The following is a 22,986-nucleotide window of genomic DNA, read 5'->3' on the forward strand; positions in this document are numbered from 1 at the left end:
TGCCCCCTTTATATGCCTCTCTATGCTGCATGCTGCCAGGGTGGGGGGAGCTGCCCTGTCCTTAGTGCAATCGCTCAGCTCCCATTGGCTGGAACTGGCCAATGGCAACTGAGAGATTGTGCTGGGGGTGGTGGCAGTGTGCAAAGCCTCCTCTCCTTCCCTCTTCCGCCCCCCCCCAATGCAGAGGGGCACATGGAGCAGCCAGCTGCTTTGAGTGGCATGGGACTGCTCCCTGCCTGAGGGCCCTCTGGGTCCTGTCATGGCTGGGTTCGGCTTGTGGGCTGTAAATTGCCTGCTCCTGATCTAAGCATATTCAGGCCTCGGGATGGATTTGGCCCATGGGCTGTATCTTGTCTGCCGCTGATCTAAGCATATTGATCCCAAATTTGTTACAGCTAAGTGCTTCGCTCACAAAGCTGAACGCGGAGAGTCCAGCATGCCAGAAAGCGGACTGGCAAAACCAGCTTTTGGGGGAAGGAAAATGACTTGTTACAGTCACATCTTCAAATATGCGGAGATCAACAAAGAGTTGATCTTAACCTGAACCCCGGCTCTTTGATCTCCGTTGGTGTCAGTCACATGCGATAAGGGAGCTGCTCTGCAAGATCAAGTGCTTGTTTCCAACCCACTGGTTACCCTCAAATAGGTCTATGCCCATGTTGAAAAGTAAAGCTGGTGCTGGTGTCAGGCAGTAAGGTGTTTCATGAATATTTATGGGAGAAATAGGGCTAGGTAGAAACCATTACGTAGGGAAGGGGATCATGTGATGATTACCTTTTGTATTCACTCCCTCTGGAGCATCTGGCACTGGCTAGATAGGACACTGGGCTAGATGGACCTTTGGTCTGATCCAGTACGGCCGTTCTTATGCTCTCTAGGCAGGTAGAGACCCTGCATAAGTGGGGAAGAAACTGGTGGAAGAAGAGAACCAGAGAGGGTGGAAAGTTTGAGTCTGTTAAAAACAGTTTTGAAACTCAGTTTGGACACCTATGACCCCAGGAGGTGACTAAAGGTCTACACTAAAAAAGGGAAGCTTGAATGAAGAAGAGAAGAGAAGAGTGAGGGGGGATTTGAGAGCAGCTTTCAACTTCTCGAAGGGAGGTTCCAAAGAGGCTGGAGAAAGGCTGTTCATAGTAGTGACAGATGGCAGAACAAGAAGCAATGGTCTCAAGCTGCGGTGGGAGAGGTCCAGGTTGGATATTAGGAAAAACTATTTCACTAGGAGGGTGGTGAAGCACTGCAATGGGTTACCTAAGGAAGTAGTAGAGTCTCCATCCCTAGCGATGTTTAAGTCCCGGCTTGACAAAGCCCTGGCTGGGTTGATTTAGTTGGGATTGGTCCTGCCTAGAGCAGGGGGCTGGACTTGATGCCCTTCTGAGGTCTCTTCCAGCTCTATGCTTCGTTAGAAACCACAGTACAGAAATTATTGTACAACACTTCCCAGCCTTCAAAAATGACCACTAAACACCTTGTCCAGTGTAAGAAAACACTGCTGATCCCCAGCTCCGCTTGAGTTGCCCCTTTGAAGTGCCGGCGTGGCACTTCAAAGGAGCAGCGCAGCATTAACGCCTGCGATTAACGCCTTACAAAATGATCGTGGCAATCCTGTCCTGCATTAATGGCAGGCGTTAACACAGGTCAGTTGACAGCCTGAGTTTAAAACAACCTGGCTGGTGACTTGCTGAGGTAACTCCTGAATCAGCTTCAGCCCGAGCATCGTACCTGTTTTATAATTGGTATCCGTGAAGGCTGCATCCCAATAAAGAAAACAATTCAGAGGAAATTCTTAGCATTCGTTACAGGTCCTGTAAGGCAGTGGCGCTGGAACAGTTTTTGGAGGGGGAGGAGTGGGTGCTGAGATGCACCCCTCCCTTACTCCTGTCTGTGCCCCTTAAGTGCCCTCTTTGGCCCGGCAGCTTGGGCCCCAAGTCCAGTGGCCAGGCAGCTGAGCCCCTGTGTGCGAGGCCAGTGGTCGACTGGGATCCCGGAGCTGGCAGCCAGAATCCCAGACGACATAGGTGTGCGGCAAAGAAGTTGAAAACCTGGGCATGCTGCAGCACCCCACAGCTGCACTTTGGAGATTGGGTCATATGTGGGGCCCTACCAAATTTGCAGTCCATTTTGGTCAATTTCATGGTCACAGGATCGTAAATGTCATGATTTCAGTTACTTAAATCTGAAATGTCATGGGGTTGTAAATGTCGGGGTCCTGACCCAAAACAAGAGGGGTGTGTGTCCTAAAGTTATTGTATGGGGGGGGGGTTGTAGAACTGCTGCCCTTGCGCAGTTGCTAGCTGCAGTGCAGAAGTAAGGATGGCAACCCCTTTTTGGGTCAGGACCCGCCCCCTCGTTTGAGAAATGCTGTTCTCTCCCATGAAATCTGGTCTTTTGTGGGCTTTTACTCTGTGTTCTATAGATGTCATGGGAGGAGACTAGATTTCACTGTCTGTGGTAAGGATGTTAAATATCGATTAATTTACTAGTCAAGTTGTCGATGGAATTTCCATTGACTACTCGACTAGTCGATAGGCACTTCCGCATTCCTCCTTTGAAATGGAGAAGAGCCCCAGTGGGGGCTCTTGTGTGTTTCAAAGCGGAAGTGCCCGCATGGAGCCTGGGGTCAGCAGGGGACTCAGATTCCCCCACTGTTCCCAGGCTCCATGTGACGCTGCTGCTTTGAAATGCCGCACGGAGCCCAGGATCAGCTGGGGACTCCCCAGCTGACCCTGGGTTCTGCGAGATGCTGCCTCTTTGAAGTATTTCTAGCAGCTGATGTGGAGGCTTGAACACCAAGAGAGGAGAAACTGCTTTTGTAGCTGGCTAGCCCACTAGAAGTGGGCCTCATCCTCCCTGACTGAATTGACCTTGTTATCTCTAACCTGAACTCTTTTCTTATGCCCAGGGCTCGCCAAGCTGCGCAGCCCTGCCACGGGCGAGTAGATCGCCTAATTTTCCAGCCCTGCGTATGCCTGTATATTTATACCTGCCTCTGGAATTTCCACTACATGCATCTGACGAAGTGGGTCTTTGCCCACGAAAGCTTATGCTCCAATAAATCTGTTAGTCTATTAGGTGCCACAGGACTTCTTGTTGTTTTTTGCAGATTCAGACGAACACGGCTACGCCTCTGATAGCAGTAGGAAAGCTGTGCCAAACGAATAGTGAAGTATCTCTTCCCCAAATAATGTGACATCTAAAGGCAGAAAAACGTAGTGTGGAAGATCAAAATCATGCAGGCCGGCCCTCTCTCCCTCCCACTGCCCGGAACAGCCTCTGCCCTCTTACCCCACCCTAGCCGTCTGCGTATTGGCATCCCCTGCTCAGCCCCAGCCACCCCAGTCTCTGAGCCCGCTGATAAAGGCAAAAGCAGCTGATTCCCATTGGAAATCATTGAGAACTGGGTACCAAAGGACAGTCCTCCACCGAAGTTTTGCCAATAGGGCTGTGCCAGTGAACCCGCCTACTGACGATGCAGCTTCTACTGACAAAAAACGTTATTTCCCGTACATCTGATACCAGTCCCCCAACCCAAATCAGCTGTACTGACAAAAATACTTTTATGCTGCTATAATTGTATCTGCACTAGGGTTCTTGGAGTGCAATGACATTGTGCAGTAACAAGGCTCCCCACTCAGCCGACACGAACATGCCAGCTAAATTTCTTGGCGATGGTTGGCCTGACTCCATTAAAAACTCTCCGAAAAGCTCGGGGCAGATCCTCAGCTGGCCTAAACCAGGGGGAAGGCGGAGGCTCCCACCATGCGCGGAGGGAGGCGATTGGGCTCCCCAGGACAGCCGCCTATCACACGGTGCTTGGCCCCAGTGGCCAGAGCAGCTGCCCTCCGTAGCGCCGGAGCTGGACCCGGAGCCCGGTGAGGCTGCCCCAATTTGTTTTTACTATAGCGATGGGAAGGTATAACAGGGCACAGCAGAGCCGCTCTTGGACCTACCTCTGCTCGGCTTCAAAAACCACTCGGAGATCTTCTGGCTCAGCAATTACTGATGCAGTTTATTTATACAGTAAAACCCATCAGCTATCTCTGGCCATTTCCAGTCTGAGTGGGGCTTCTTTTTCTTGAAGCCAGGAAGGGAGCACTGTTCCCTCTCCTTCCTTCCTCGCCGCCAGTCCTAGGCTAATCAGCCGGGTAGCTCTTTCGCCTTCGCCTATAAGGATGCAGGGGGTCGGACTAGATGATCATAATGGTCCCTTCTGACCTTAACGTCTATGAGTCTATGAGGTTCCTCTAGTTCAGTGTTTCTTAACCTTTTTTTATAAAGTGCCCCTTTAAAAAAAAATTATAAGTACTCTCGGTACCTACAGTTTTCAGACACACACATTTTTTTCTACCATTGCAACACATTTGTTTAAACAACTTGATCGTAGCCAGGCGGGCGATGAAATTTTGGGGTGTAAAAAAGGACGAAAATAATACAGCGCTGTAAAACTTACAACAAAAATTCAGTTTTCTTCACATTTCAGTTGTGTTGACGAACCCCCCTGACTTCTCTCGAGTACCCCAAGGCTACTTGTACTGCTGGTTGAGAAACGCTGCACTAGTCCTCTCCAATTTACCTCCATTAATTGGAGCTGGAGTGACAGAGAGCTGACTCAGCAATTCCTGCTCAGCATCTTGTCGCAGAAGTATCCCCCCCACACCCAGCTACATTTATTTCAAGCCACGGGGAAGCCATGTGTATCCACTAATAGCAGATTGGGGTGTTGCCAAGGTACAGATGTGCCTTCTCAGCACCAGGAATCAAAATGGGGACCGAAAAGTGCAAACAGTGAAGCAAACATTTAAATTTTTTCCTAGACGCTCTCACGTTTTCACAGAGATGTGCCAGTGCGTTCGTATTGCCTTCCCTTTTTAGCTTGCTGTGCGGTGCTATGCATGGCCCTGGTCACCGAGACAACCGCCCACTGCAAGGTGCTTGGCCCCGGCGGCCTGGACAGCCACCCTCCATGTGGTGTAGCGGCCCTCGGAGTTGGAATCACAGTGAGGCTGCCCCAGTAGGGACCGCCTCCCCACGTCCCGACTGCAGCCTCCGCGCCCCTGGCTGCCCCTCGTGCTACTCACCCTGCTTCTGTGTGAGGGACTCTAGCGGGCGAGGCTCATTCGCGGCCGGGGGCGTGGCCTGACAGAATGCCGTGGCCCGGCGAGCAAGGGTTCACGGCCCACCGCTGGTCCATGGACCAGTGGTTGGGAACAGCTGGTCTAAGGAAATGAGATTCTGTGTAAGCTATGTCACATTCTTTCATGATGGTTCTTTGGGACCATGTGCTCGCCCAGTGCAAGGGATAGATATGGAGGTCAGACCCTGCCCTTGACAGTTTACAGTCTAGACGAGGCTTGTTCAACCAAAGCAATGGCAGGAAAGAACTTCCAGGGGGGTGGGGGTGGGGGTAGGGGGCTTACACTGGGAGATGAGCTACGGTTAGAATTTTCCATAGCTCCGTAGAGCGGGGGCTTTCCCACGTTTTCTCTCATGCCCCAGTTGAAGAAAATTGTTGATGCTCCCGACCCAGCATAATTTGACTAGAGGGTGGGCTGCAAAGTGGGGGGTGTAAGAGGGGGTTCTGGTTTTGATGGGGAGGCTGCGGTCGGTCTGGGCTGGAGCTTATCTTGAGCAGTTCCTGGTCAGCGGTGCAGCGGGGGGCTAAAACGGCTTCCTGGCACCACAGACCAGGCTGCCCTCCAGAAGCAGACGGCATCAGGTTCCCAGCCAATGGGAGGGGCGGCGGAGCCCTGTGTGCTCTTCCCCCGCCCCCCCCCCCCAGAGCTGGGCCTGTCGCCGGCCGCTTCTGGAGCACAGCACATTCTGTGGGGCCGGGACAGGCAGGAAGCTGATTCCCCCTTGCAGCCCTGCCCCTGACAGTCAATGACCCAGTAATGACCAATATGAAAACCACCGGTGTAGACTCCTGACTTTCTGGGCCCAACCCCCCTTAGCTAAACTCATAATTCTGACCCTCAGTTCACCCACTGTTAGGGTATGTCTACACTACCACCCTAGTTCAAACTAGGGTGGTTAATGTAGGCATTCGAAGTTGCAAATGAAGCCTGGGATTTAAATATCACCGTTCCATGAGGAGTAATGGTAGTTCAAATTAGCCTAATTCGAACTACCTACTCCGTGCCGCGTGTAGCCGCGGGCACGGAGTCCGCACTAACGGGGATTTAAAAATGGCGGCGCCCGGCAAGATGCAAATGAAGCCCGGGATATTTAAATCCTGGGCTTCATTTGGAACTTTGAATGCCTACATTAACCACCCTAGTTTGAACTAGGGTGGTAGTGTAGACATACCCTTAGTGTGAAAACTGACCGAATCAACTACTACACGATTAAATGATGTTTTAGTTCTGCCTATAGTGGTGAGCTTGAGAGAACTGAGATGTTGTCTTTGGTAATACCCAGGTGGACTAATTAGACAGTTCAAAGCCGAAAGAAATGCAAATACCATTCTGAAATCAGTATACAGAGAGTAAAGTCACTTCTATAAAACCCCCGGGAGATCTGACATTGCTAAACCAGCAAAGGCCACCAGGCAATAAGAAAATGAACTGTTTGAGGATGGATTAAGGAGGCGGGTGAGAGAATCTCTGTCACTGCACCAACTTCGGTTGGCGAGAGCAACAAGATTTCCAGCTGCATCTTGGAATGAAACATTGTGACCTGCCCATAATGACATGGCCAAATAAGACATGTATTGTGCAAAGAGTATAGGATTCAGGGCATTTTTCCTTAGCAGCCTTCGTGTGCTGTTGCCTGTTTCTCTGCAAAGCATGTTTTAATTCATTTTACAAGGGGAAAGTTCAAAGATTGTTTTAGAACCCACAATCAATTTGCAACTCTCAATAATGGTTGTTTTTTGTCTTGAATGGACAGGTACAGGTTGCACCTCTTTTAAACTGGAACTCTCTGGTCCGGCAACATCCATAGTCCGGAAGGACCATAGATGTTCCAAGGTCAGAGGGGGAGGGAGAAGCAGCTCAGCTGGGCTGCGGAAGGAGCCAGGAAACCCAGTTGAGGGGGCACAGTGGGGTGGAGGGGGTTGGCAACAGTGGGGCCAGAAATGACGTCCGCTGGTCTGGAAAATCCCTCATCCGGGACCAGTCAGGTCCCGAGTGTTTGCCCGGCTAGGGAGGTCCAACCTGTAGTATGGTCTCAAGAGGCAGAGTAAGTCTTTTAGTTGCTTTTTGAGACACTGTTCGCTCGTGAAAGAGGAAACGTAAGAGAGAAAAGAAGTACTGGGCGTATGATCGAGCCAGCCCCACTGCTCTGACTTGTGCTACCTTCTCCTTTGAGAGCCAGAAACAATCGATATTAATGAGCGTAGCGCCCGCTTATGCCTGGACCCAACACTGTTCCGACAGGACGCAAAACTGTGTATGTATGGTGCCATCTGCCACCTAGTGTTTAAGTCCCTCTACTCCCTATTGCATGCTTGTGCTCCCACTTCACCTGCTATGCCATGGGTAATAAAACGGCGGTGGTTAATCCCTGGTGGGCTGCTGCTGCTCTCTTTACCTGTGCCCCTGCAGGTACCGGCGATCGCAGTTCCCATTGGCTGCAGATCCCGGCCAATGGGAGCATTGGGAAGTGACGCGGACTGGGTCAGCACTTCCTGCAGCTCCCATTGGCCAGGAGCAGCAATCTGTAGCCTGTAGGAGCTGTGATCACCCGTACCTGCAGAGATGCAGGTAAATATAGCAGTGGGAGCCAGCCAGGGACTAGATCCGGTCTGTGGATCGGCATTTGCCCACCACTGTCCTAGCTAGTTATCAGTTTGCTTCTCTGTGGTATGTATTCCTGAAGGGCCTAAAATTGTGGACAAATAGGCAGAGGATCTGGAACAGGGAGGGAAATGGCTATTTTCTGGATTCTAGAGCATCCGACAGCTGTGCTGCATCTTGGCAAAAAGATATTCTGTTACCATTTAGACAGTCACAGAACTTCATTGCGTGTTGGACCCTGATCTTAGTTAGCCCAACCAACCAATTGAGGAAGGATGCACTAAGATGAGAAAGGCTAGCATTACATAGGATTCCAAAATAGCTGTATGTCCCAGATACTTGACCTCAGACGTGATCTTTGCTTATTTCAGGGCTGTCTCTGAATCGCAGTCCTGCAAGAAGAAAAACATTTTGGTTTAAGTGGCACATTTGTCACTAGCACTAAGACAAGAGCCATGCCCGTGCTCTCCGAAGATTCAGGTAATTGGTCTGCATGCTTTCAGTGTAAGAATGGTGACATTTTAGCATGGTCTCACACAGATACTATCTGTAGTTTAATTTGTTAGGGTGTGTCTACGCTGCACCTGTAGCTCAAAATGAGATATGCAATTTGAGCCATGCAAATTGCGCAGCTTATTTTGAGTTAATTTCGAAATAGCGGTGCTGTCTACACTGCGCTTATTTAGAAATAAATCGCTATTCCAAAATGTCCCTTGCTCCTCATGGAAGGAGGTTTACAGGGACGTTGGCATAGCGAGCCTGTTATATTTCAAAATAACGGGCGCACTCAAAAGTTGTGGAATAGTTATTTTGGAATACCTCCGGTATCCCAAAATAGCACTGCAGTACAGATGTAGCCTTAGAATTAAGATTGTACAAATCCATTACCTATCAATGCAAGTACTAAAAACCAAGGATATCCAGTCTGAGGCCTGGTCTGTACTTAACCTGGAAAGTCGAATTAAGATACACAACTCTAGCTATGTTAATTGCGTAGCTAGAGTCGATTTACCTTAATTCGATCTTCGGTGCTGTCTCCACAGTGAAAGTTGATGGGAGAAATGTTCCTGTTAACTTCCCTTATGCCTCGCATGGAGTAGGAGTTCCAGCGTTGATGGGAGCGCCGTCCGTATTTGATTTAGGGAGTCTTTACTAGACCCACTCAGTCAAACTCTGGAAGATCAACCACCGCAGCATGGAACTTCCAGGAAGTGAGTGGCCTGAATGAGGCTGGATAAAGCGTCAGATTTCAGGGGGAACATAGTCTGGTGACACGTGGGCTGTGTCTAGACTGGCAAGTTTTTCCGCAAAATCATCTGCTTTTGTGGAAAAACTTGCCAGCTGTCTACACTGGCCGCTTGAATTTCCTCAAGAACACTGACGATCTCATGTAAGATCATCATTGTTCTTGCGGAAATACTATGCTGCTCCCATTCGGGCAAAAGCCCTCTTGCGCAAATCATTTGTGCAAGAGGGCTAGTGTAGACAGCACAGTACTGTTTTGCGCAAAACAGCCCCGATGGCTAAAATGGCGATCGGGGATTTTTTGCGCAAAAGTGCGTCTAGATTGGCACGGACGCTTTTCCGCAAAAAGTGCTGTTGCGGAAAAGCGTCCATGCCAATCTAGACGCTCTTTTCCGAAAATGCGAAAACTTTTCCGTTAAAAGCATTTCCGGAAAATCATGCCAGTGTAGACATAGCCATGGCATTTAGTAATCTAATCTGGTGGCGAGGGTCTGACTGGGACAAATAGGCCTGCCAGCATATGAATCATGAAGGCCTTACAGGAAATAGGTCTGTAGCTCTCTTGAGCGACTGCTGACTTGAATGCTAAGCTAGCTCTACGGGCCACACAGACATGCCAGCCGCCTGGGACCTTGAAACACTCACTACGAAACAAGGCAGCTTCTTCCCTGGGAGTCAACTCCATTGGCCAGATGCAGGGACGGGGGCAGATTGTCCAGCATCCTCCAGCTCCTGGGATTTAACCTGTGGCACTTCTTTCAGCTCCATTTCAGCTGGGTAGGGTTGCCAGATGGTTTAACCAAAAATGCCGAACACCCCTTTCCCCTCCCCCCCCCCCCCCCCCCCCAAAAAAAAGAAAAGGGAAAAAAATTTGTTGGGGGGAAAAAAAAGAGGGAGACCAAAGCTGTTGAGCAAACCCCCCCCAAAACAACAAACAGATGGCCTGTTTAAGAAATGCTTTTGAGGCTTTTGGGCCATAACAGGCTGCTGGTGGCCGTCCGCCATCTTGTCTTCCTGCTCTGGGCCAGACAGCTCCCCTGCAGAACCAGCTAAGCACCCGGGATTTTCAATACCGGACACCTGGCAACCCTACAGCTGGGAACGTTTTGCCTTCAGGCCACAGTGGTTGCGTAGGAAAGCACTCAGTGCCTAGCTGAGGTACTTGTGTGCAGCTGTTCAGTCATTGCAATTTGCAGCCAGTTTCCAAAGCGGTGAAGAGACTAAAATGAACCGCTCCCAAAGGGGAAAGACCTGGGGTTGGCTGATGGCCTTGGGTTCAGGGAAGAGGGCGAAACTTTGTGGGGTTCACAGGCTGAGATCGCCATTCTTCTGCATCCTCCATCCTGAAGGGCCGGGGACTCAGACAGCTCAGTCCTAGGGGCTAGGGAGAGGAAACCTGTAACATGGGGCAAGTTTATATAACAGTCAACCCTAACCTTTAACAGGAGGGGCTTACCAGTTATGGTTAACTGATGGGGCTGGAGCAGCCCCTCAGCCGCCATGTTTAATCGATTAACCAGTTAAACTTAACATTTAACTGGTTAACTAATTTAACGGGATTTTACATCCCTGGTAAGGAGTCCTGTATCCCCGACACTGGAGCAAATTAAATGCCTGCTACCAGAGAGTTTGGGTAATGGGTGGGTAGCGTTCCCCCCCCCCCATGTGAAAGTTTAATAAAAGTTGTGACCTTCTGCTTAATTCCATGTATGTGTCTTTTTGCCGCTGTGTCCGCATCAACAAAATACAGACCTTCAGTAACCGTTTCTTTCCTCATTTACACTTCTAAATGCTGCCATGCAAGCAAGCGGGTTACTCTAGCATAGGTCCAAGTTAGCGACTGAAGATTTCAAAGAGATCTCTGTGTTATAGGAACCCAGAAAAACATCAGACAAAGGGAGCAACATTTCACTAGTCACATGACTTTTTACAAGTACGGAATCCGTGGATTCTGCTTTTGCATGATTTAACATGTGGAAAAGTCAAGTGAGATCTGCTGGCTAGGAAAGGAAATGAAAATCAAGAGCAATGATTGGACAGAAGCAACAAGTTTCGGTGTAACTTTAATTAGCAGAAGCACAATTTTATTGTGCTGGTCAAATAAAGTCAGTGTGTTGTTTATAACAGAGAGCAGATAAAGGATGCTTGTAATCCACCAAACTTTTGTTCTCTACATTTTGCAATTGATTTAGGATTGCATGAGACTTTGGCCCTGTTAACATCTCAGCTGAGGCCCGACTCAAATCACAAAGAAGAAATGGGATTCCTGAGAGATGTCTTCAGTGAAAAAAGTCTGAGTTACCTAATGAAGGTAAATGTTTGTTTCACACAATTTCCTTTTCTTTGTGGCCAGGAATTCTTGGTGTTCTTAATTTCTTTTCTGTATTGTGTTACGAAGTCTAACTTTGTTTTTACACAGAAGAGCAAACTGAACAGGTACATTAAAGTTGCTTGACAAACATGATCAAGATCCTATGAAAATTCCTCTTTTCTATATTCTCAGGAATGAGATTTCTGCCTAGTTCTGAGGGAATGGCATTTTGAGGCTGGAGAAAGGTGCCATCACTAAGAATCAGAAGTCTCTGGTCACAAAATTGATTTTTTTATAGATACAATTATTATTTTAACAATTTGGAGGGCTTTATTTTTACGTTTTCAGCACTCAGTAATGAAAACCTTTTGGAGTGCAATCATTTTAATTTCCCTTTAAAACAGGGAACTTTATTTTTACAAGACATCCTCCCATCTACAGAACCACCACCAGCAGGAAATATACGAGCAGGGACTATTCTGTTCTCAGCAGGGGTCGTTCATTAATACTTAAGATATTTGCCAAAAGAATATTCCCTTTTGATCTAAAAATCTGCATCATGGACTAATAAAAAGCATTCAGAAGTAGGGATGTGGTTATCCAATAAGCATCGCCATTAATGGGTGATGCTTACCGGGTAACGGTTAACGGTTACCTGGGAGCAACCCGCTGCCCGCTTGGGGGAGTCAGAAGTTTTGCACCGGGGGAGGAGTGCAGCAATGAGTGGTGGGGGAGGGCTGCCAGCTCCCAGCCCACACTGGCTCACAGCCTGGGAGTTGGCAGCCTTACGTGGGACCAGAAGCAGCCGGACTGGAGCGGCCCCTGTCTGCAGCATGGGGGCTGCTCCAGCCCAGTGAACTGGAATGGGTTTTCCTCACCCCCCAGCCTGGCCCGTTTAATCAGTTAACTGGTTAAACATGGGATTTTACATCCCTATTCAGAAGACCAATTTGGGGAGCAGTGCTATAGAATGAACAATAACAATGAACACCGTAGAAATGCTAGAATGTCTCTGGACGTCCTTTGCGGATTTGCCATCATCACTGCAGGGGGGGATACATGCACCAAAGCAGGGATTTGATCCAGCTATAAGTCTGATCAGTGAGATTGGAAAATGGGCACCACGTTCTAACACGCAGCCGTTGGCCCTTTGGCCTTAAGTAATCATCTAAGACACTAATCACATTTTTCTCTCTCTTCCTCCAAGCTTCGCTGTGGGGGAGATTCTTTCAAAAAGTCAGAAGGGACTTAGGAGCGCAAGTTGAGCCTTGTGCTCCTAAAACCCTTCGGCACATTTGAAAATCTGCCCTGCGTTGGTTTCCTTCTCGATACTTCCTTTGGACATCGATCAGTGGTTCCCAAAGTGGTCCGCGACCATCTTGCAAGTGGGCTGCGGGCTTGCAGCTCGCCCCCCTCGCCGCCCTGCAGTGGGTTAGCCCATGGTGGCGCGTCAGCTCCCTGCCCTCCCCCCACGAGGTTGGAGTGCCAACTCTGGCTTCCTGCTGCAGGGGTGGGGGTGAGCCTTGTGGGTCGGATTTGGTTTGCAGGGGCAGGAAGTGGCTCCATTTGCCACCACTCCCCCTCCCCTGGATTGGGGGAATGGCAGCAAAGAAAATCACTTGCCTGGAGGCTTTCCCTGCTGCTCCTATTGGCCAGAATCATGGCCAATGGGAGCGGCAGGTGGCATGGAGCCAGATAAGCACCCCTCATTCCTCTCATGCCCAGATCCCGCACACCCACCCCACTCCAGCACCCTCCCTCTTGCCAATACCTCACTCCTGCACCCTGACTCCTGGCCAGACCCCCCACCCTCATCCCTTCCTGCACCCATTTTATCATCATGGCTGGCTGGCTGGAGGTCCGCAGAAAGGTCTGCAGTGAGCAGGGAGATCTACGGGGCCAAAAAGTTTGAGAACCACTGACCTAGATCCTTCTGGTTTCAGCAGTAGCTGTTTCAACTAATTAGCTGCAGTACATTGCTAATTAGTCCAGGAAGACTTGATCTTTGTAGTCACTTACCGGAAAGCACCTGTGTTTCAGATTCATGAAAAGCTCCGCCATTATGAAAGACAGAGCCCTACCCCTGTTTTACACAGTGCAGCAGCTTTAGCTGAGGATGTAAGTATGTTTAGTAATTTTTTTTGATATCATAGATTGTAAGTCTCATATTAAAGAACTGAAAGTCACCAACTGAAGATACTCGTACATGAACTGAACTAAAACAGTTTGATATCACACACATTTCTTGAAAGTTAAATCAGGTTTCTGCTGCTACACGTGAGTTTACAAGCTCCTAAATGAAGATTTGGACATAATTTACAACATGTGTGACTGTGGAATCCGCTGCCAGGTATTACTGAGGCTGAGATATTAAGGATGAACAAAAATATCTTTAGTTATAACAGTAACTACTAGAAGATTTATCTGGCATTGCTTGGGTTCTTAATGCAAATAAGTGTTGTTTTTCTTCATTTAAATCATTGTTCTGGGGTGGAGCTGGGGATTTGGGATGCAGACTGCCCTAGGGAGAGAGGACAACCCCAGCCCTCTCTCACCGGAGCACCTTGGGGCCAGGTAAGAAGTGCCTGCAGCAGGCACAGCCAGGGGAAGGATACTCGTCCCCCTAGCTGGGGGACAGAAAGACACGCAGACAAATTCTCTGAAGTGTATAGTAGATCGCTGTCCCTTTCTCCACCTCTGCTCCCTGCTGGCCCAGTGGGGTTATAGCTGTCTCAGTCCCCGTGCCTGGCCCCTTGCTGCCCCCCTGTGGTCATTCTACAGTATAACTGTCCCTCCTATCAGACCTCTCCTATCAGACCCCTCCCTTTCTATTTTATGAGAAACAGTCGAATTCCAGGCACATCCCATTGTCCTGGCACAACCAAACCCTGACCTTGCTTTAAGTTATGGTAAGAGGAAGCTGCTGATGAAATTTGGTGGTCCTAGCTCTCACCGTTTAGAGGTTCTTGCACAATTGGACTCACCGACTGATGGACACACAGACAACGTCTTTAAAATATGTAGTCGATAGTCTACCAAACAAGCAACAGGTTTGGCAAGGAGATACATCATCAGATTTCAAGCTATAGACCAACCTCTAGCAGCAAACTTGTCCCTGGGGCAGATTATCTCAAGATTGCCTACTGTAGCCAGTATTGGCCACGGCCAGAGATAAGACACCAGATGCGATGAAGCCCTGGTCTGATCCAATCTGGCAAGTCCTGTGCCCCATTTTCCTGCTTTAGCTAATTGTATTGTCATCGACTTTTTACACTGAATTAGGGAAGTAAAGGAATAATCAAATAATTAAAAACTGAGATTTCCACACTTATGTTGTTAGCTTTGGGACATAAGCACCTTTTGAGTTCTGCTATTGTTTAGCAACTATATTTGATAATCTTACTTTATGTATACAGTAAGGGTATGTCTACGCTGTAAGGCTATTTCGGAATACCAGCGGTGTCTCAAACTAGCTACCTTGCGTCTTTTGAACATGTCCCCTATTGCAAAATATAGCAGACCCGCTATTTCCCCATCCCTGTAAACCTTGTTCCACGGGGGTTAAGGGATGTCTCGAAAGAGTGTGTTATTTTGAAATTTGACACTGTGCAGACGCACCGAATTTTGAAACAGCCTATTTCTAAATAGAATCAAAATAAGATACGCAATTTGCGTAGTGCAAATTGCGTGTCTTATTTCGAGCTAACGGTGCAGTGTAGATGAACCCTGAGTTGCACAGAACTCTTCCGGATTCCTTCCTGTTGTGTTCCCACTACATACACAGGTTGGAGCTACTAGTGAATAATATTGACCTTGTTGTCAGTTTCGTTTCCCTTGTCACGAGGCATATGGGCCAGTCTAGAGTTGTCCTTAGTGTTGTCCTGAGGAAAGAGACATGGTGTAAAAGGAGGATTTAAATCAGTCCTAGTATACAACCTAGAACAACCCGAAGGCTGCTCTAAGTTGTACCTGGCTGCCTGCAGGCTCAAAGAGGTGTTCTGGTATCTAGGGATTGGTGGGATATAGAGGCTACCATACCCTACCTTGACTCTATGCCACCTGATGGTTCCCATTCACAAAATGGGCCAATTCAACAGTTGTGGGATTTCAGTGATCCAATGTAACCAGAGAACTGTGGTTTACAATATAAAGGTAGGACTTCCGCTATCACAACTGAAATTACCTTGACGGAGTTGGTCTTCAGACAGCTCTTTCAAGTTCTTTGAAATTGATGAAAGGTTCTTTAGTAGCTCCGTGAAGTGCAACACTTCCTATTCTCCATATAGTCTTAAAACGTGCCAGGTATCTGACCCTTGCATTTAGAAATGTTAAGGGGGTTCACTAAACATTTTCAATTTATAAGTCTGAGTCTCTTTTTTACAGTTCGACATAACTTGTGCTCAGACATCACCATGATCAGCAGGTCACCATGATGAGCACAGAGACACGTCACAGCCTACATATTTCTGGCTAAAAAACTTGTGAGGACGCATCTATACCCATTTTTAGCTAATCAGCAAGGTCATTCATTTTGAGTGATATATGAAGTTGGTCTCTAGGGGTGTGTCTAGACTACAGAGTTTTGTTGACTAAAGTGGACTTTTGTTGACAAAAGATACCTGCATCTACACTACTGCTGAGTTCTGTCGACATAACGTCGACAGAACTCAGCAGTTTTGTCGATGGCGGTAAACCTCATTCTACGAGGAATAACACCTTTTGTTGACAGAGTTCTGTTGACAGAAGGCGTTATTGCATCTGCACTGTCCTTTGCGTCTGCACTCTCATGTCGCCAAAGCAAGCCGCTTTGTCGACAGAACTGGATGTAGTCTAGACACTCTTTGTTGACAGAAGCTTTGTCGACTGCATCTGTCGACAAAGCCTCTGTCAACAAAAGCCTGTAGTCTAGACGTACCCTTGGGGATGTCATCACAGACTGGATGGCCTGGAAATACACAGAGTGTCAGATGTCCACGACAACGTATGGCTACATCTACACTGGCATGATTTTGCGCAAATACTTTTAACGCAAGAGTTTTTGCGTTAAAGTATTTGCGCAAGAGAGCGTCTACACTGGCATGTGCCTTTGTGCAAGAGATGTGCTTTTGCGCAAAAGCATCCATGCCATTTTAGCCATCGGGCTTTCTTGCACAAGAAATTAACGTTGCCTGTCTACACTGGCCTCTTGCGCAAGAACAGTTGCGCAAGAGGGCTTATCTCTGAGTCGGAGCGTCAGAGTATTTGCGCAAGAAGCACTGATTTCCTACATTAGAACGTCAGTGTTCTTGCGCAAGTACTCGCGGCCAGTGTAGACAGGTGGCAAGATTTTGCGCAAAAGCAGCCGCTTTTGTGCAAAATATTGCCAATGTAGACACAGCCTATTAGTAAAGGCTAGTTGATCAACTTAGAGTTTGGTGTTACTGTATTTGTGTAGGGTGTACATTTCAAGGCTTCAATTTCTGTCTACCTTCAAGCACTACTAATAATATACATGACAATAAAGCTAGTTAGAAGCACTCCTATCTTTCAGGATGCATGCATATTTTCTTGAAATTGCCTTGAAATGTGTATTTCAATTGCTATTGCTTCTTTGAAGCAAGACACAGAAATTAACCAATGTTGATCAGAAAATCCAGTTGCAAATGTATTGCCTCCTTCTGTTTTTTTGTTAATACTTTTTAAGGTAATGGAAGAGTTGCAGTCGACACCTGTGAATAATGAAGAAAAAGAACTGCTTCAGCTATTGTCAACACCACATCTTAGGGTAAAACACATACTCCAAAGCACTGCATTTCCCAGACCGAAAACATTGTGAAGGGTTGTGGGGTTGGGGCAGGGGGACCCTGCTTTATATGCATCTTAAAGGCTGCAGGACTGGAGTTCTAGTCCTATACCTTTTAAGAGATGTGCAGAATCTGTCTCCTCCTGCAGATGGAAGAGACAAGAGGTTTGCTCCTAATGCAGAAAAGCTCCATTATCTTAGAATTATAGACTCCTAGGGCTGAAAGAGATCTCAGGAGTCATCAAGTCCAAAGCAGGACCAACCCCATCTCAGTCATCCCAGCCAGGGCTTTGTCAAGCGGGGACTTAAAAACCTCTAGGGATGGAGATTCCACCACCTCCTTAGGGAACCCATCCCAGTGCTTCATCCTCCTCCTAGTGAAGTATTTTTTTCTAATATCCAACCTAAACCTCCCCCACTGTAACTTGAAACCATTGCTTCTTGTTCTGCCATCTGCCACTCCTAAGAACAGCCTCTCTCCTTCCTCTTTGCAGCCTCCCTTCAGGAAGTTGAAGGCTGCTCTCAAATCCCCCCTCACTCTTCTCTGCTGTAGACTAAATAAAACCAAATCCCTCAGCCTCTCCTCATAGGTCACGTGCTCCAGCCCCCTCATCATTTTGGTTGCCCTCCTCTGGACCCTCTCCAATGCGTCCACATCCTTTCTGTAGTGGGGGGCCCAGAACTGGACACAATACTCCAGATGTGGCCTCACCAGAGCCAAATAAAGGGGAATAATGATTTCTCTAGATCTGCTGGCAGTGTTCCTCCTAACGCACTCTAATAGGCCATTAGTCTTCTTGGCTACAAGGGCACACTCTTGACTCATATCCAGCTTCTCATCCCCTGTAATCCCCAGGTCCTTTTCTGCAGAACTACTACTTAGCCAGTCAGTCCCCAGCCTGTAACAATGCTTGGGATTCATCCGTTCCAAGTGCAGGACTCTGCACTTGTCCTTGTTGAACCTCATCAGATTTTTTTTTTTGGCCCAATCCTCAAATTTGTCGAGGTCACTCTGGACCCTATCCCTGCCCTCCAACGTATCTACCTCTCTTCCTAGCTTAGTGTCCTCCACAAACTTGCTGAGGATGCAATCCATCCCCTCGTCCAGGTCATCAATAAAGATATTGAACAAATCCGGCCCTAGAACTGATTCATGGGGCACGCCACTTGAAACTGACTGCCAACCAGACACCGAGCTTTTGATCACTATCTGTTGGGCCCGACAATCTGGCCAGCTTTCTATCCACTTTGCAGTGCATTCATCCAATCCTTACTTCCTTTACTTGCTGGCAAGAATATTGTGGAAGACCGTATCAAAAGCTTTGCTAAAGTCAAGGTATATCACATCCACTGACTTCCCCAAGTCCATAGAGTGAGCTTGCCGTTTGATTTATTTTCTAAGCAATGAGTAGTCCTGTAACACCTTAAAGACTAACAAAAATATATATATATATAGTATCGTGAGCTTTTGTGGGTGAAACCTACTTCCTCAGGTGAGCAGAGTGGAGAAAAAAGGGGGGACCCTCCCAATTTATAACAGAAAAAGGCAGAGGGGGAAAAAGTACCTGTCAATTGTCGTACCAGTGCCAATGAGGCTAACTAACTGGTCTGGAAGTGTCCCGTACTTAGCTTTTGATGTCAATTGGGTGTTGCATGTAAGGAAAACAGGTTATATTTTCAGCCCATCCAGTTCAGGTCTTTGTTTGAGCCATGAGAGAGAGTGTCAGATTTGCATATGAAGGCCAATTCTGCACTCTCACTAAACACATGGGGTATGTCTACACTACCCCGCTAGTTCGAACTAGGAGGGTAGTGTAGACATACCTATGGTGTCCAACACACTAACCACTAGCCGCATGTGGCTATTTGGCTGGTTGAGTGTGGCTAGCTGGCTCACAAAATTATTTACGTTTTCAGAATAACGTGGCCAGCTCTCAATAGCAGTAGCTACTGTAGTGACTACTGCTTCATAACTGATTGGACGCCCCAGCTCTAAACCAATCACAGAGAAAGTTCATGATACTACGTATGTTCATCTCTAAGGTGCCACAGGACTACTCGTTGTTTTTTAAAGTTACAGACTAACGTGGCTACCCCACCGAGACTTTATTTTCTAAGGTGGGAGAAGAGTTCTTTGTCTCCATTTCATTGCCTTTCACTAACCCCTCACTATAATTCATCCCCACCACATGACCTCTTAGGTCTGAATCCCATTTGGCTTCACTTTGGTAATCCAAGGAGATGATTATGGTTTATGGCTGTTCTGAAGAATGTATTTTAACTCCTCCTGGCTCAGTCGCTGTGGGAGAAAATAAATTAGATCACCAGAGCCCATGTGCCATTAGGGAGGGCCTATTTAAAATCTTTGTTACTTTGAGCAACACAAAATGCGAGCAACAAAACGTTGCCTCTGTGCAATTAGCCCTTGAGTAGGTTAGTGAAGTAAACTTTTACCATTTGTTTTGTTTTTCACAGAGTTGCAAACATGGTAACAAGGGAGGTTTAGGTTGGACACGAGGAAAACTTTCCAAACTGTCAGGGTAGTTAAACGCTGGAATAAATTGCCTAGGGAAGTTGTGGAATCATTGGAGATATTTAAGAGCAGGTTGGATAGGCATCTGTCGGGGATGATCTAGACCAGTGGTGCTCAACCTTTTTTAATTCACAAACATTTTGGTTGGGGGGACGGGGAGAAACCCCTACCGGCCAGAACATTTTGTTGTGGTTCCTTTAATTTCAAGGATTGAAATTTAATTTTCTACGGATTGTGCACCTCTGATCTAGACTAGTGGTACCAAACCTTTTTGAGCATACAGACCGCTTTTCAATCTATTACAATTTCACAGACCCCTCTCCTTGAGGCAGGAAAAAAAAGAAAAGGAAAAGAAAAGTAAGTGGTGGGCCAAGTCCTTATTTTTAAACTTTTCACCGACCCCCTGCAGTACCGTAGTGGACCACCAGGGGTCTGCGGACGACCGGTAGGGTACCACTGATCTAGCAGGTGCTTGGTCCTGCTACAAGGGCAGGGACTGGACTTGATGACCTCTTGAGGTCCCTTCTAGTTCTAATGTTCTGTGAACTCTAGAAATAAGAAGAATTTCCTGGTCACGTCTCTGTTTGGGTTTCTGTTATCCAAGAACCAGTTCTCCAGTTTCCTTCAGTTTGTTGGAAAAGTTATGTTAAAGGCCCAGATGTAACATACTAATGTTGAGGGGATTTTTTTTTTAGTGGATTTTATTTGTCTGCTCCATAATCAAAGGATAGCAGTAATTACATATTATAAATACAAAGAGTTTGCACTTACAGAGCACATTCCCTTTCAGGATTCCAAAATGTTTGACAAATGTGAACTCAGTTGGACTGCTTTGAGAGCTAGTCGAGACCTTTTGGGCCAGAAATCAGAATGTAGCAAACTAGATGTAAATCTTTTCACTAAACAACTGGTTTAAAACATCTCTCAGAGCAAAGCGAATCCAAAAATCAAACTAAGGCACTTGTTCCAGACAGTGTTGTTGTTTCATATGTTATTGAAAGTTAAATTTAAAAATATAAAGAAAATGTCATCACAAAATGTAAAATTATAATATATGAGTAGACTTCACATAAGATTTTCTGGCTGGTTGTCATCTAAGCTTCCAATATCCCTTATTGATGGAAGGCAAACAGTGTAAGGCAGTCTTTCAGATTTCTTTTCTCTCATGCTAAATACTTCTGTGGCTAAACCATTGGAGGGAAAAACAAATTCAAAGTGTAAAGTGCCTGGCCTGCAAAAATACAAAGTGTTAATATACATAGAAATCTGCCTTGTGCAGACACATTTAAAGGGTGACTTGAAGAGGCAGCTAAATGCATTTTTTGTCATCCCTCACTTTCACTTAGGTTATGTCTACTCTCGCAAGACTTGGTGACAAAAGTGCTGTTGACATGCAAAAGTCACCCAAAATGAAAATCGGTTAAACCAATCTTTCCGCCTCCCATTGTCGACATTTTGTGGCTGTATTGTAGCTCCCCTGTTGATAGAGCAAAGCAGTGTGGGTAAGCATCCCACAGTGCAGTGTTGTGGGAAAGCAGAGCTGATCCCTGCGCTTCTTGGGATGTCCTCATAGCTCTGTGAGCTCTCCATGCTGAGGAAAGTCAAAGCAGCACAGCAAGTCTCTCCAGCCCTCCCTCGGCAGCAGCAGCCGCCTGCCTGCCTGCCGCTGTGTTCCTAGCAGGGCAGAACAGAAACATCCTAATGATTTGCTCTTTGTTCCCCAAACAGGGCAGATCATTCAGCTGTGAGATACTTCTCAGAGCTTTGAAAGGGGAGAGGCACATTCAGGGCAGCAGAGTTCACAAAACACTGAGCACAGCCACCAGGGCAGACATTGTGAGATACAAGTGGAAGCCAGTTCTCTCGACAAAACAAACAGCAGAGTCCACACTGGCTCTTTGTTGACTATAAAAGGACAAAAGTCACACGATAGTGTAAACACTCAAAACGTGGCACTATAGACAAGGCCTTTGCACACAATCCTGTTCCTACTAATGTCCATAAGACGACTCCCACTGATTTTAGCATCAGGCCCTTAAAGATGAAAGAAAAAGGAAATACTTAGGATTCCCTCATTGGGAATGCAGGTGTCTTTTAAAAGCAAATTGGATCCTTCCTTCCTTTTTCACCAACACACGTAGAGCAGAAATTCATGACATTGGCTGTTAGACAAGAGGTAGTTTATGCTCCCCAAGAAAATAATTGATGGCTTGTCACCAAAGTGGATGGGCTCTTTTCGCACTGGCTCTGATCTCTGGAAGAAGCGAAACGGCGTCCTCCTCAATTTTGCCAGAACTATTTTAATCTCTTGTTTTTGGTTTTTTTCCCCTCGTATAGGCGATGCTTGTAGTACATGATACCGTTGCCCAGAAAAACTTTGACCCGGTTCTGCCACCTCTGCCTGACAATTTTGATGATGATTTCGATGAAGAATCCGTGAAAATTGTCCGTCTGGTGAAGAACAAAGAGCCTTTGGTGTGTATCAGGTAGCCCGTCGATAGCCAGAGAGCGGTCTCGACGCTGCAGAGTCCGTGCATGACAGACCCCACTACTGGGAGTAGCAGTAGCAGTGCAGGCACAGAGCCGTGCTGAAGCTAGTAGAGTGAAGACACTCCTGAACCCGGTCGGTCCGACCCTGGGCATAGCCCTACAGGGTTCTGTGTTTGCCCGAGCAAAGTGTCTGCCATTTTTAGCACTGAAATGCCCCACTGCGGAAGTCTTTCCCCAGCACAAGGAAAGGCTCCTGCAATGGGGAGCTGTGGAGGCCTTTTTCTGTCGGAGGGAAAGATGCTGCTCCAGTATGCTCTGTGGCAGGAGCCCAGGCCCATCCTGAGGGGAGCGCAGGGCCCACCTTCCCCTGAGCAACACAGCCCCGGGGGCATATGGAGACCTGGTGCAGCAGCAGCAGGAGTCGTCTCTCCCCCATTCACCATGCGGGCAGCAGGAGCCAGAATGGCCCAGCAGCCTGCTCCGCCCCACCATGATGCCTTCTCCCAGCCCAGTGTATGCGGCTTCTCAGCAGTGGTGGGAAGCAACACGCCTCAGTCTCAAAGTGCCCGGGTTCCCGCTGTGAAGGAGCAGGGCACGATGGGCTGGGAGGAGCAGGCTGCTGGGCTGTGCTGGCTCCTGCTGCCTGTGTGGTGAGTGGGGGGGGGGGGGGGAGGTGACTTCTGCTGCCGTGGCGACAGGCCCCCATAATCCTCCGGGTCTGTCCTGTCCATAAGATGGTTGGGGCCCCCAAGGTGCTGGGTCTGGGGTGGCCGCTCTGATTCATCCAATGGATGGGCTGGCTCTGCAGAAGCCCGAAAGCTCTGGCAGCCCCTCCCCACTGTTGTCCAGTATCTTTCTGCAGCAGTTTTCCTCTGAGGTGAGAAAACAG

At 47.7% G+C, this 22,986-nt stretch overlaps 1 protein-coding gene across 3 annotated transcripts in view; it reads left to right on the plus strand.

Moving 5' to 3' along the window:
* MPP3 (MAGUK p55 scaffold protein 3) overlaps window positions 1-22,986 on the plus strand; it is a 73,644-nt gene that overhangs the window by 8,925 nt on the left and 41,733 nt on the right. For 2 of the 3 annotated variants that reach the window (XM_006125715.4, XM_006125717.4), the window contains exons 2-6: window positions 8,108-8,216; window positions 11,174-11,292; window positions 13,333-13,410; window positions 16,976-17,056; window positions 21,945-22,082. In XM_006125715.4, the coding sequence (XP_006125777.1) occupies window positions 8,192-8,216; window positions 11,174-11,292; window positions 13,333-13,410; window positions 16,976-17,056; window positions 21,945-22,082 (441 nt within the window). In that variant the 5' untranslated portion in view covers window positions 8,108-8,191. Of the gene's footprint in view, window positions 1-8,107; window positions 8,217-8,779; window positions 8,948-11,173; window positions 11,293-13,332; window positions 13,411-16,975; window positions 17,057-21,944; window positions 22,083-22,986 lie in introns of all 3 variants that reach the window. The other variant, XM_075911285.1, reaches the window with a different exon arrangement.

The sequence above is a fragment of the Pelodiscus sinensis genome, chromosome 29 (genome assembly GCF_049634645.1).
Source record: "Pelodiscus sinensis isolate JC-2024 chromosome 29, ASM4963464v1, whole genome shotgun sequence".
NCBI classification, from domain to species: Eukaryota; Metazoa; Chordata; order Testudines; family Trionychidae; genus Pelodiscus; species Pelodiscus sinensis.